We start from the raw sequence: 14,888 nt of genomic DNA on the forward strand, positions 1-14,888 counted from the left end.
GAATTCCTAAACCAAGACCAAATGTTTAAATTTACGAAATCTCATAAAATCTAAAGCTAAGAAAATACAGAGTATTTCTATTATATTTACCTTTCTTATAAGCGGTAATGATGTTAATGTTATAGGGATTAGGCTTCACGATTGGGTTTTAATTTTATTAAATAGATCAAATTTAAATTAATTATAGAAGACATTGTTTTCGCGTTTATTACAACACCACTAAAAACGTTTATCCACTTTTATTAGGGCGAACGACCTGTGTCCCCCTCGGAAGTTTCATATAGCATTAGAACTACACAAAATTTCAACCTCGATCTTGGTCTACACAAATAAAAAGTTCTAGTCCTATTTCTCCCTAATTTGAAAGTTCGAAACCTCAAAACACATAAACGTTTGATTAATTGGTTTATAACATAAACTGATATTAAACCACTTAAACCAATCCTAAACCAAATTAAAAATATGACCCATCTCCTTCTACCCCATTTGACCCGTCTCCTTCTCCGCCATCACCTCCCGATTACAAAACCAACATATACATCTCCATTCTTGGAATTGAAATTCTCCGTTTCGTTGTCTATAGAAGAAATTGAAGAATTTTCCTCCATTGTTTTTGGAAAAACATCATTTGTGAACACATTATTTGAAAGAGCATTGCGGATATATGAATTTGGAGTTAAGTCAATCTCAAATTTTAGTCTTTGACTGAAACTCTATTTTGCTCTTCTTTTTCAATAAATTTTTCTGGAAATAAAGCAAGTCCTGAGGGGAAACCATGACATCGTTCGTAGAGGAGACAAACCCAACGATTTGGAATCTCATTGTTGTCTCATTTTGGTGAATCGTTATCATTTTGTAGCTTATGACACGGTTTTTGTGCCATTAACATTTTAATAGTTGCAGAGATCAAAAAGCAATGTAAAACAGAGACAAAAATTGTAGAGCTTGAGTAAATCGAGTTATACAACAAAACAACAAAGCCAATTTAATCATAATCTTAAAAAGCAAAACCAAAAATAAATCCATTGTATCTTCTAATCTTATTTATCCTTGACTGAAAGTGTCTTGAGAAAGTTTGTCCGGAGAAATAATGCATTGAGAAGGCTCTAATAACTATCTGATTTATCGTGTGGTTGTGGCTGAGATGATTTGCAACGTGGCTGATATGATCCGTCTTCATCATCATGAATTTCTCCCTCAACAATCAATTGATTAAATTTCTGGGTTCTCTCAAATTCTAGTGTTCATTGATTCTGAGATTTGGGGATTTTCGATCTTAAATCGGGTCTACTCAGGTTAAATCCGGTTCAGTTTAGTCCTAATGTGGTTAACGATGTCTGGGTAACAAAAAAACGATTATAAACTATGTTTATGTGTGTTTTAGGTTTGAATTTTGATTTTATGTGTTTTGAGGTTTCGAACTTTCAAATTAGGGAGAAATAGGACTAAAACTTTTTATTTGTGTGGACCAAGATCGAGGTTGGAATTCGGTGTAGTTCTAGTGCTATATGAAACTTCCAAGGGACACACAGGTCGTTCACCCCTTTTATTATGATACTATTAAACAACCTTCAGCAATCAGCATATGCGATTATGATGAACAAATTTCACAAACAATGATATCTCATCGTAGTTTTCTCTACAACACTCGGATCCATAACGAACGTTCTTCATGTACGACATCTCCTTGGTGGATATGCTCTATTGCAACATGCATAAGGTACCATGTACTTCATGATAATTCCATCATTAATCTGCAAAAAATGCATTTTTAAAGAGTCGAATCTCATACTTTGTGTAGAAACCTTTAACTCTTTCACCATTGGTCAAAAAACTTTCACATTTTAGAGGTTTGAAGAGGAAAATAAAGCTAGTTAAGCTTTGAACACGTTTAATAAACTATAGAGAAAACAACGGAGGAGACATAAAAAACGGGGGCAACTATAGTTTCATTTTTTGAAATTAATATCACGAGGAATATTTTTCGATGAGCAATAATATGTAAAATATATGGCGAATTACAAAAACAACCATATTTGATAATATAGTGAAGAATATAGTATCACAATTCAAACAATAAAGAAACTATAGCATAAGGGGTGAGTAGGCATGTCAATTAAGGCAAAATCATGCAGGTTAGTCTTGTCCAACCCTGAAAAGTATAAGGCTTAGCCTTAAATATGTGTCCATATAAAATCGGGCTTTCCGTCTAAGCCCGTTTGGGCTAACGGGGGTTTTAGACTTAGCCCGATCAGACTCGGGCCTATCAAGATAATTGGCTGGGGTCGTAATGCCTTCGAGAGCAAAAGCTGTTCTGCTTGTCATGTTGCTGCCAGTTCCGTTTCAAGGAAGCTGCTGTTCCCCGTTTGGATTGAAGGAAGTCGACAAGCAACTTCCGTGGGCTTTTGAGAAAGTCATGAATTATCTAACTTCTTGTTTGTGGCACCTTATACCTTTTATATATCTTGTTTTCCCTCTCTCATGTGACACCTCTCTTGCTCAAGGGTTTGCAAGTTTATAAGCAGTTGAAACCTCAAGGCTACTCCTAGTTTTATGTGGGTTTTAGCTTATAGTTAAAAATTGCGCCCAATCCGCCTCATTCTTACAATGTATGTCGCAAATCCGCCTCATTCTTACAATGTATGTTGCATTTGTTCTTGCTAAACACCAATTTTAATCCACTAAATTTTAATTTTTTTTATCATAAAGTCTTATTTTTGTCTAGGTACAGGGATGTCAAAATTTGTACCCAATTGCCAATACAGTTGTAATTAAATTTTAAATTTGCTCATCAATTTATATTTTACTTATACATCCAGATTAAATTAATTTTCTATTTTTAATAGAAATAAATTAATTTACATGTATATATAATATAAAATGGAAGCATATCAAATATTGAGACTCATTGACCAAATTTGTTGACCATAATTATATGTTCACTAATATAATATGGAAGGTTGATTATATGTGTTTGTGTATATAAACAAACAAACACACAAGACCAGAACAATCAGATCTTAGTAAATAACATAATATTTGAAGAAGAATAAAAAGGTAAATCGATTTCTAAACATACAAATTCAAGTTTATATGAAATGTAAGAAATTTCTTATGAGAAAATACAACTATTTATATCAAATAGTCAAATACAAAATATTGAGAAATGTCTTAAATATATTTATTACATATGTCCTATACATGAGATTTTACATTGATTTTGAATCTTTTTTATTTATAATATAATTAATGTTTTTTTGTAGGATATTTACACAAAGAGTTGTTGCATCATCGAGAATAACTAATGACTACGAAGATGTTTTCATATGTTTTGTTACATTCATTGATGATGTTTGCTATCATCCTTTCTTCCATGGGTTCACCAGGTGACACATTTATTGGTTAAATTATATATTATATCTTAAACATTTAAATTTTTTAACTTGAAATTCTTTGAAACATTCAAACTGAGATTTGTTTTCAATGGTTGAGTCAAATTCACTAAAAAAAACTCATTTAATAAACATGTTAAAACATATTTTGTACTTAAAGTAATATTCATATGTTTATTATGAACCAAATAGAAAAATATTATGACTGTAAGCAAGACGGATGTATAACCACACCACCATGCTGGAGAAAATGCGTGTCTATGGGATACCCGAAAGGAGGAGAATGTCGAATATACAGTTATGGCGGTGTTTGTTGTTGTGACCTCACTTCTAAGCCTCCTAATTAAAAAAAATTTCATTATAAATGTACTCCCAATAATATATGAAAAGATTATATTCAATAATGTTTCTTGTTAAAAAAATTATTTAGTTTTACCTGCATTAATGATGTTTCCTTTCATCTTTTTACCCATTATTTCAAATAATTCATTAATTATCAAGGTTACGTTTTCTCAAATTTTTGAATCGACAACCGTAATTAACCAAAAAAATACAAAAATGAAAATTTTAGAAAGAAAATTAAAATTTGGTTCTATTTTGTAAAAGAGTATTTATTTGGATATTTTGATTATTTAAAGTATTTGATTGTTTTGGTTCTAAAAATAATTAATATTTTGAGTTTATAATTACAGTTATGGGTATAAATTTTGGATATTTTCTAAGTTTCTGGATATTTTGGTTAAGTGTTTGGTTATCGATTCGGTTTTATTTTATTTAAAACTTAAATCAATAACTTAATTAAATTATATGCAGTAAAGTATTATATTCGATAGGCTTATAAAATCTCTGAATGAGTATCGACTGTCATGTCATCGATACACAATAGGCCTATATTGCAGGAGACTTTTTAGATTGTGGTTTGATTTGTATTTATTTGACATGGAGGTTTATCTTGCAAAACAAAGTTTACATAAAGGTTTTTTTTGCACAAAACCCTTATGTTTTCAAACAGAGTTATCGAATGTCACGTCATCGTTACATGGGAGAGCTGTATTGCATGTGACTTTTGAGATTGTGGGATTGACTTGCATAATTCGGATTTAGAGGGTAAACTTGTAAACGAGATTGACATGAAGGGTAAACTTGTAAATGAAATTGACTTAAGGGTAAACTTGCATATTAAATTCATTAATTCATTAATTCTTACACAAATATCTATCACACTTCCTCCCCAGCCACCATAAATACTCTCTCTTTAGTCCCTTTTCCTTTGAATTCCTTCTACTTCTAAGTTTCATGTATCTTACACTTCTTAGTAGAAATATGATTCTTGAATCTATAAGCCTTGGTTTACAAAAAAAAAAGTATCTACAAATCTTAATATCATATTTAAAATCTCCAAAAATGACCTTAAGCCATTTTTTGCTGAGAGATATGTCTAATTTGTTCTCATCATTTTTCAATAACATTTTGAGACATCAAACCCACACCAATTACTTCTCACTCAATCAAAAGTCTCTAGGTCAGCTCTCACCACCAAATAACCACCTCAACCGACCTAACATATAATCATAAGCAAAAATAATAATAGATAAGAAAATAAAACAGTGGTCTTCAAATCTTTATGTCGCGATCGAGTGGTCTGACGGGTTAGATTGGGCTTCATGAACTCCACCTTGCGATCGAGCAGTCTGATGTGAAGACATGGTTGAACGGCCCAACAAGGTTGAAGTCGAGTGGTCTTGATTTGATTGTTCCTCCGGCTTGCGATAGAGTGGTGTCTTTCCTTCTCGTCTCTTCCTTATCTTCAGGTTGTCTGGTTGAGTGCAGGATGATTAGATGGGTTGAGTGAAGGATGAGTAGATGGGTTGAGTGGCGATCGAGTGGTGTTAATTTGGTGGTTCCTCCGGCTTGTGATCGAGTGGTTTGTGTTACCATTACAATCTCTGCTCGATCAGGGGATTGAGTGATGCCTCTAAAATGGTCATTGGTTGCGATCGAGTGGTCTAGTGAAGGTGCGATTGAGCATGCTGACTCTCTGCTCTGTTTCTCTTCTGTTTGAACACCAACAACATCCAAAACACCTGAAAACAATCCTAGTATGCAATGTATATGCAACTCTAATGCAAAATCATCCTAAGTATGCATAACACACTAAAATGACTACAAATGTGATGCGGCGTTAATGAAACAATGTTAAAGTAGTGATGAATGAATGCTTAAATCATGCAAATTATAGACATATCACATACTACCATTGAACCGTTACGTGCCAATGAAACATGAGAGTACACCATGCTTCAGCGAGCCTCTCTTGTGGTCCCTGCACTAAGAGTTTCCACACAAGAGTTAATTGTATCAACGTTTCGATTAAGTGTTACGTGAGAAGCTTGAAGGTCAGCTATGATTTTTTTTGTGTTTGAGGACTTTTGAGTTACACCGGTGAAGGTTTCTTCGAACTTCCTCAATGCATCAGTAATGGCCTGGTTGGTAGCACTCTCTTAGTCATATCTACCTCTTTGGAGCTTGAGACTTAAAATTTCTGAAAACTTGAGAATTAAGTGTCCCCATAGATGGTGCCTAAATGTAGATATCGGATTCACATATTCAAATGTTTGTTTATTTGTGGGTTAAAACCCTTAAGATTAAAATACAAGACAAAACATGTATTGAAAATAGAATAAAAATGTAGAAAATAAAATGTGGAAAAAGTAGTTTTGTAGCAAAATTCGATGTACTCCATCATGCCTTGGGGTTTCAGATTTATATGCAAATGATTTACGTTAATTAGCTAATTAATGTTGTAAATATTCTTAAATGTATCTATTTTGATTCTCTAATCAATGTTGCAATGTCTTTGTTTGAATTCTTTTAAACCCTCCATGGGCATTCGAATGCATGATCTACTGCCTATCCCCGAACTCTACTCCTCTTTATTCTGTTGTATGAGCTCTCTTGTTTGTATTGCTCCAGCTATGGATTTTGGTTCGAAAGTGTTATCTGTTGACTATTGTTCTGTTGACTTTTAGTTTACATAGCAATCCTTAGATGAATTCGAACACGGAGTTTGGAATTCGACACGAACACTTAGAATTTCATATAGATCACCTAAAAAATACTTAACTTTCAGAAAGATGATATCATATAGTAGAAATTAAGATTCAATAATTCTTTTACACCGTAGTTACCACAAATCTTTGGAAACAAGAATTCAACTCGAAATATAAGCCACTAAGTTGTTTTTTACCAAAATATCTATAAAAACTTAGTTTCGATAGCACTTAATTTAATTTTTAATATGAATCTAAATTTAAAGAGTTATTAAGTATACAATTACTGTTTTTTTCTCGGTATTTTGTATTAAAAAAAAAAACTCTACTATCAACTATGAGAAAAAAAACAACTATAAACTATTGTAGAGATTAGGAAATCATTAGAGATACAATTGGGACCAGTAAAATACTAAATACGAATTTTGAAAGATAATAATAGAAAATCATACTGGCCACGATTAGTTCGGACGTGTTTATATCTATTATCCAAGTTGCGAAATGGCTTGCATGTAGGAACCAAACGGCGCATCCGGCAATGGTTGCAATATTGAAAAACTTTTTAAAATTAAATGTTTTGATGAGAGAGATGGTGTTTGCATTCCATTGACAACTAAACTCGTGAAAACATTGTAACAACATATATACAATGAGGACATTATGTTTGTTTAACTGATCTTTATCTGAAACCGAACCGATCCGAGTAAGTATTAAAATACAATTCTGAAAAGTAAACTAATTTGATTTCATTTTACTGATTCTTTAGAGATCCTAGATTCATATGTTTTTTATATAAAATCCAAATCAAAGTTCAAAACTGTATCAAACAAATCCGAATGGTGTTTAGTTTCCATTCACCCTTATATATCATAAACCGAACAAATTAATAAACCAAATAATGTTATCCGAAAATCAAGGGCCCCATACCCTAGCTTCCTTTTTTTTTTTGATTATATTACTCATTATTGGTCCGCTTTTTATAGTGAGAGCTTACCATAAAATTCTCAAAAGGGGACCTCAAGTGAGTCGTCCCATGCTTCAGCACTTCCATTAGAAGCATCTTCGACATCTTCTTCCATTGATAGCCTAATATATTCTCTATGAGCAAAACGATCCCACTCTGTCCATGTCGGATTTGCGCGCTCCTATGTATCAGCAATCAATCATTGAGAAATGAATATCTCTATAAGTATGTATAGCTAGCTTTAAGGTATTTACTATATTTTGTGATACCTGGCGGATGAGGAAGGGATCACGCGTTTCAAACGCCATAAACTTGTTGAGGTTAAAAAGTATGTTGAAGACATTTCCAGAAAGTTTAGAACCCTTCAAATCATTTAGACAAATGAACCCTTCGTCCTCTGGTTTGACCATGTCGAATAATTGGCACAAAATATCCTCAAACAACACCGCCTCTTGCGCCATGCATTCCATTCTATGTAGCTGCTCCTCGTAAAAGAATTGCAGCTCGTTCCGCGTCAAAACTCCATTTGCATCCAAATCAATGCACTTGAACCTATATCATCAAACATTAATAACAGAATATAGCTCTTACCAAATAACACCGACACAAAGACTCTATATGTATGAAAACATTCACCATTCTCACCAATACTCAAGACTAGGTTCTGATGACTTGTCTTCTTCAGCCAATATGAAGTAAACAAAATCCTCATAACCCATCTTTCCTTCGGTTTTACTAGTAAACTTCCTCGGTACCTATTAAGTAGACCGAGTGACAAAGACATTCGGCAGCTAGTAGAAAAAAGTTTTTTAAAAATAAGAAATGCAGATGTGGAGTAGCTAACCTGTGAAAAGATTCGATCGACAATCCTATAGGTGAGCGCATGGTTACTATATCGGATGAGATTCTCTTTGTCGATTAAGAAATCATGATCTGTATCCAACTCCCAGAACTTGCAGTATATGACATAGAAATGTTCATACGAGAAGTACCTAATAAACAGTAGAGAGTCTTAATAAAAGCCGTTAATAAGCACCAATTTCATATTACTAATTAATCTTAAGACACCAACCTCAACACCTTATTGATGTCCTCTTCTTCATCGGCATGCTGCATTGCGTCAACTAAATTTCCTCGCTTAAGCTCTCTCAAGGTAAGATGCCCATTTCCACTCCTATTTATGTAGTAATATATTCTGTATATTACAGTTTCAGCTGTTGCCAAAAGTTTTTCAAATACATTACAATGGATCATATACTCAACTTTACATTCACCACATCTCATTTTAGATTTTTGTTCTATCTAATGTAAACATATCTTACTATTTCAGCAAAACTGTAAAAAAACAAACCGAACTAAAGATCACTTCATATTCTTGCACTAACCATATCTATCCTGAAATTCCGGTGTGCCTTGCAAGAATTCAAGACCAGGGTGTGTTGCCAATAATTCTTGAAGCACTGGCTTGAAATCATCCTGTCAATATCTCAAGAAGTTGAGAACTCTCGAGTATAATTCCAGAAAAATAATAGTTGATACATATACAAAGAGAAGGATAAATAATTAAATCATCTACCAATGTGGCAAAAAAAGGGTGATATATATATAGTGCAGCTACAAAAACCAACCTGGACAAGGTAGTTGTGATCTGGCTGCTTCAATATTGTAAATACTTGACTTGTTATCTCCTTTGTTAACATATTTCCCTTAACCCAATAATCAATGAAGTCTTCTCTGCAAAGAAGTTGGCAAAAGCATAATATATAACATGTGTTAAACAATTCATAGGTATTTATATTATGATCTCTGAACTTTATATACATTTCGTTTCACTAATCAAACTCTGTAGCTAAACATGAAAAAATTTGCAAACCTTTTCACAAAACCAGTGTTATTGGTATCAACTTTCTTGAAAATGGAGGTGGAAAAAAATGATGGAACTTTGCATATTTCAGTAGTGACTAATTTAAATTCTGAGAAACAAAAGAGGAAATTAGTCATTATAAATGAGATATGAAGATATATCTAATTAAAAGAGAAATTAATTACCAACCTTGGAGTTGCAAACCATCCTCGTGGCCATAGAAAAGACTATTGATCTTAGCTATGCACTGCTCTTTTAGATCATTTGGTGGTGGCCGACCATCTTCAAAGTAAAACTATACATTACATGAATACATAATAGAATCACTTTAGTACAACAAAAAATTGCCGAGAGAGACTATATACGATAATAAAATCAAAGGTGGATCAAAATGTTAGACCTGAGGAATGAGTTCTTTAACATGATCAGAAACTACTTTGAGAGGAGAACTAAGATTTGATAGTCCAGTTCTTTGTCTGGCGATCCGAGGAGAACCAGTTGAATTCCTTGGAGAAAGAGGAGGCCCATTGCGTGCCGGAAACATTGAAGCTAATGGACTATTCGACCCTGAATTCGTGCCAGAAGAGCCTCCTCCACACATAACATTCAAAGCCACTCCTGCCTTTGCATCATTTACCAAAGATGTAACCTGTAATCATTCATACCAATATTCCTTAGTTCCATATACCAAAACACATATTATCCTACGAGTTTGCACTAATGTCGTCGTTATGTCACCATTGGGACTCAACAAAAAAAAAAAGCACATATCATCCAAAAAATTTAAAGACATTACAAAACTTATTTCTTAATTTCATATCTCCAGAATCATATATTCCTAGTGATTTTTGCTAGTTCGTTGTGTTACCGTCCGGATTCATACCCCACATATTTCTTAATTTCATATCTCCATAGTCATCTTATTCTAGTGATTTGTGCTAGTGCGGTCATTATGTCACCATTAAAGAAAATACATATTATGATACAAGAAAAATGGAAGAAACATTTACCAAACGATTGGTTTCAGGAAGAGCAAGCCATTGATCAAAGAGCTTCTTAACAAAATCTTGATTAGATTTCATCGACATTGGCGATGTCTCTGGTAACTGCAACAGCTCTATATCTAACGTTATCGACTCCATTGTTTGATCTTTCTTCCTTCAAAACTGTGATCAAATTCTCAAAATCCTATTTCTTCAACAAGATTGCTTGATAAGAGAAAGTGAGAGAGTATTTATGATACATTTGTAGCAGTGTTTGTATTGATCGTATAATATTAAAAAAAAATATGATTCAATTCAGAAAAAGGGAAGAAAAGGTATAGTAGATCCGTGAGATGCTGGAGGAGGATTAGCTTTGAAAGTTGCAGAAATTTAAGGGTCGATGGAGAGAGAGAGGAAAAGGGTAACACACTCATTATTAATTAACGTTTTTTCTTCAGTCAAAAGTCAATAAACTATAATTAGTAAAATGTTGAAAAGATGAACTTTACTAAAAAATTGTACTGTTGACTTGGTTATTAATATTAGTGTAGTCTATACTACTAATTAACTAGTTGGCACGTCGAGCAACAAATACAGATCACAAGCTTCTTACATTTGCAATTAAAATTTTGAGTCTCCATGACATTATCAACTTTCTTTTTAAACTAGTGCTAGCCTAAGCTAAGCATCAATTTTATAGACATCATAATAACCAAATAACGTTTTTTTTAACGCAAGGCAGACGAGATTCTATGCATCATAGTAGAATTTCCCATTTACCAAATATTTTAGCTTTTTTTTTGAATTGGGTGTGACTAATAAGAAAGGCTAAATTAGGAGGAAAGATTATAAGAAGAAATATTTTTTTAGAGTTAATTTTTTAACAATGTAACAAATAATCACGAGAGTTTTTTTTATTTCATATCAAAAATATATTTTTGATAATTAAAAAAAAACATACATTGTTTGTTAATCTTATATTAATAAATCTTTATATTTGTATTTTTCTTTATATATACTTACATAAATATTCTCTAACCCGATGGTTAAGCAATCTTTTTTATTTATATTTATGTTTAAATAATAAAATATATACAATTGGTTCAAGAATAACGAATTCAAAACTACAAAATCTCTACATCTCTCATAAACTTTTATATCTATTGTACTTAGAAAAATAAAACATACAAACACAATGAAATTATATAAATAGATGTCGCTCAGCTTAACCATTAATCTAGTTATAATAATTGGGAATTTGGGATCCATACAACAACAACTTTAATATACATTTCACATTAATTGTCAAACAGATAAGAAAAGATCATACGAAAATAGAGCAGCTGATTTTAGCAATCAAATTTAGAACAATCAATCTGCAGAACATTAGACAACAAACAAACAAACAAACTTTAAACTTGTTCTTTCACTCTAAAACCTGTTCTTCTCCTTGCAGTTGCTTCTCACCATTTTTCTTGTTTTTCTCATTCACCAAAGTTAGTCAAAACGAAACTACAACTACGCGAAGCTTCACTCCTCCACAACACCAACGCCATTCTCACCAGTCTCTCCATCATGGCCACTATTAAACATTTCATGTACTTCTTCAGACTTTGGTGTTCCCTTTTTGGACTTTCTCATCTGATCTTTGCTGCTGCTATTTGGTGTCCTTGGGACACTGTTCGTTTTGACTTCATCCTTGCAACCACCTACACTGTGACGATGTCGAGCACAATGCTTCCCCTTCACTTCCTGATATGATGCGTTAACTGTGTCGCTGCAGCTCTTTCTACGGTTAAGGTTTGGTGACTTAGGCCGAGTCAATGGAAACTGCAAATCAAACAATCATAGAAAGTTAAAATCTCCGCGTTTGGAATCATTCCTACCGTAGACTACTAGAGCCCATATAACCAAAATCCAACATCTGAATACAGAAATTCAGCAACTTCTGTTACCATGAATAAAGTGAATTCACAATTGTGGTAGTGAGTTACTGCTTAAAATTAAAATAAAAACAAAGCTAAAGTGACCATAGACGTAGTTGAGTAGGATAAGCTGTTTGTGGTGAGGATAAGCCTATCTTACCCGATCACAAGAAAAGAAAACTAAATGTTGAATCTCATCATTCAATATGTTTTCAGTCTTGGACAAGCAATAAAATGAATCAAAGTGGGCGTAAAAAAGGTAAGTGAAGACAGTGAGGTTTCGTTCCATACCTTTTTCAATGGTTGTTTCGGTGGAGGACCCTCTTGGTAGAAACTTGGTACCGGATTAGCTTTGTAAGCCATGTTCTTCCTAAGTTGCTTAGTGACTGCTTCTTGCTCTTCCTATCCAAATAAATTACATATCCAAATATTTTTGAGACTGCTCAATATACATTATATTGAATATATTTTCGTTTCAAGAATTGTATGCAGAACTTTTTCTGTTGTCATAACTAACACGGAAACAATATATAGAAGATTCCTACATTATCTATTGACGAATGCAAGTGTAATGCATGAGGATATAACATTTACCTTAAGCCTTTTCTCGTTTTCTCTTTTCTCTGCTTCAAGTGCTTTCTGTTTTTCCTCTAACTTCTGGTAAAACTGAAACCAGAATATGCTGACAATTAGCAGAGTGATAGATACACGAACAAGGAACAATAAATAGGACATCTCTAATGAGAGAAACAAAGCAATGCCATGCTTCCTTAAAACGTTTCCTTATAAGCTACCCAAAAAAATTACCTCTCTTCGTCTCTCCAGTCGCGATGTGCTACTAAATGTTGGAGCAACTCCAATCGTTATCTTGGGTTTAAAACTTCTTATGGATGTAGCTGATCTATATATGGCTAAGGATAAAAGTCCTTTAGTGGTTAGATATTAAAAATCAATGTTTCTGTTTTCGTTTAACTATCACATAAAGGATACGAGGAAGCAACAGAAAAACTATCTTCTTCATCATGGTGCATCTTATGATCTGGTATCCTCCTAGTTGGTAAAGGAGAGTTTAGCTGAACACAAAGAGGAAAAAACTAATTCAGTCTCATTTAACAATCACCAGAAAATCCCTTCAGAACTAAATCAAAGAAAACAAGAAGTGTGCTACAAGATTCATTTCTTCAACACGTCACAATGCAAAAAAAAAAAACAGGTTACATAACACCGTGTGCTTTTGTTTACCTGTGAAACTCTTGATGCTGAAGAAGAGTTATGGCTAGCACCATTTCCTAATGAATTATTATCAACCGCTGCTCTTCTAGGCTTTTCAGCCGACAGGGAAAACGGCTTTGGAACAGTTGTTTTCGCAGTAACACGAGGTTTAACAGAAGATTTATGGGATCCAGGTGTCTCAGTTATCCCTTGTTGCCTCAAACGAGCATCATCCGCAACCAAATTCTGCTCGGTGCATTCTTTCACCTCTGCAGCTTCATTAGTAGACGGACTTGGGACTTTATTATCATCTGAAGATCCCGTCGAGCTAGCTGTCAAACTATTCGCTTTCTTATCCATGTGTTTGTCTACAAGTTCTCTCCCCATTACCACTACTACAACAACAACAAAATTGTATACATACATAAATGCTTAGAGCCTTATATACCCACAAAAAAATTCAGACTTTATTAGCAGATTTAGCTAAAAACCCAACAAACAAACACATTGTGCAATTAAAAACTATCACGAAACATCAAAAGGGAGAATCTACCAAACAAATCTTTGAATAAATTTTACATTTAAGACAACACCAAGAAGGAATATGAACAGCAGATATAATCGAATTTATCTGAATCAACAAAACAAAACAAAACTTATTATCCCAAAAAAAAAAAAACAGACAAAGCATGAACAATCTATGTCTGAAAGCGAAACAGCGAAACCTAATTGTAAATTCTCAGACAAGATTAAGAAACTGAGCTGCGGAAACAAAAACGACCAAGGAGATCGAAAATCGGACAACGTTGTACAGATCGAACCACATTTGTCGGGATTTTGTTAAAAAAAGATAAATTACAGATTAAAGATTTCAAATTTCTTACGATTTCTCTAGCTCTGATTTCTCCTGGAACTCGTCAAATACATTCTCTCTCTTTCGCTCAGGGCAAATGCGAAAATCCCCTTCTTTTTTTTTTACTTCTATCTCTCGAGGAATTTATTTTTGTTTCCCTTAATAAAATTTTATTTGTTTTGTTTTGTTTTGTCAACATCGATTTACTTTTTGACGAATATACAAATACGTTTCTTTTTTTTTGGACGAATAGAATGTCAAATAGATTCGCCTTTTTATTGGCGTGTCGCTTTATTTAGAACTTTTTGACTTTTTGATATATTTAGAGAAAGATGAAGAAAAACTAAACATTGTGAAAATGATATGAAAGCACTTAATAGTTATCCAAAACTCTTTAGTTAAGAGTCTTTAATCTTAAAAAGACTTGGAAGAGTTGACGTTGGTTGATAGTAAAGACTACCGAGTTGGCGAGTTACCTAGTTTTAGAAAAAAAAACATGTATAAACTTGAATGAGACTAGCTAGTTTTGCGTTTGTTGATGCTCTCATAATCAGTTTTTCTTTCTTTGAGACGTCTACTAAAGATTTTTACGATCAATTGGAATGGTTTGCAAAATTATCCATATAACTAACAATTAATCAAGTC

The 14,888-nt window shown here is 33.2% G+C and overlaps 3 protein-coding genes across 3 annotated transcripts; 1 reads left to right on the forward strand and 2 right to left on the reverse strand.

The window, feature by feature from the left end:
- The first annotated feature begins 3,025 nt into the window (after positions 1–3,025).
- On the forward strand, positions 3,026–3,847 carry AT1G54445 (Protein of unknown function (PD694200)). The gene is made up of 3 exons (NM_001333650.1): positions 3,026–3,057; positions 3,264–3,386; positions 3,585–3,847. The coding sequence occupies exons 2-3, from the start codon at positions 3,305–3,307 to the stop codon at positions 3,737–3,739; spliced, it is 237 nt and encodes a 78-aa protein (NP_001319225.1). The 5' UTR covers positions 3,026–3,057; positions 3,264–3,304; the 3' UTR covers positions 3,740–3,847.
- Positions 3,848–7,079: 3,232 nt separating this feature from the next.
- Positions 7,080–10,646, reverse strand: AT1G54450 (Calcium-binding EF-hand family protein). The gene is made up of 11 exons (NM_104323.4): positions 10,281–10,646; positions 9,671–9,919; positions 9,460–9,565; positions 9,280–9,379; positions 9,035–9,140; positions 8,792–8,882; positions 8,479–8,620; positions 8,251–8,398; positions 8,052–8,161; positions 7,676–7,958; positions 7,080–7,587 (listed from the first exon to the last, which is right to left on the reverse strand). Exons 1-11 carry the CDS (start codon positions 10,410–10,412, stop codon positions 7,447–7,449), a joined length of 1,608 nt encoding a protein of 535 aa, NP_175847.1. The 5' UTR covers positions 10,413–10,646; the 3' UTR covers positions 7,080–7,446.
- An 802-nt stretch (positions 10,647–11,448) lies between these two features.
- Positions 11,449–14,431, reverse strand: AT1G54460 (TPX2 (targeting protein for Xklp2) protein family). Its single transcript, NM_104324.4, has 7 exons — positions 14,275–14,431; positions 13,421–13,785; positions 13,169–13,251; positions 12,986–13,079; positions 12,773–12,844; positions 12,470–12,580; positions 11,449–12,083 (listed from the first exon to the last, which is right to left on the reverse strand). Exons 2-7 carry the CDS (start codon positions 13,775–13,777, stop codon positions 11,784–11,786), a joined length of 1,017 nt encoding a protein of 338 aa, NP_564659.1. The 5' UTR covers positions 13,778–13,785; positions 14,275–14,431; the 3' UTR covers positions 11,449–11,783.
- Between the last annotated feature and the right edge of the window lie 457 nt (positions 14,432–14,888).

This window comes from Arabidopsis thaliana (assembly GCF_000001735.4).
Source record: "Arabidopsis thaliana chromosome 1 sequence".
Classification (NCBI taxonomy): Eukaryota; Viridiplantae; Streptophyta; class Magnoliopsida; order Brassicales; family Brassicaceae; genus Arabidopsis; species Arabidopsis thaliana.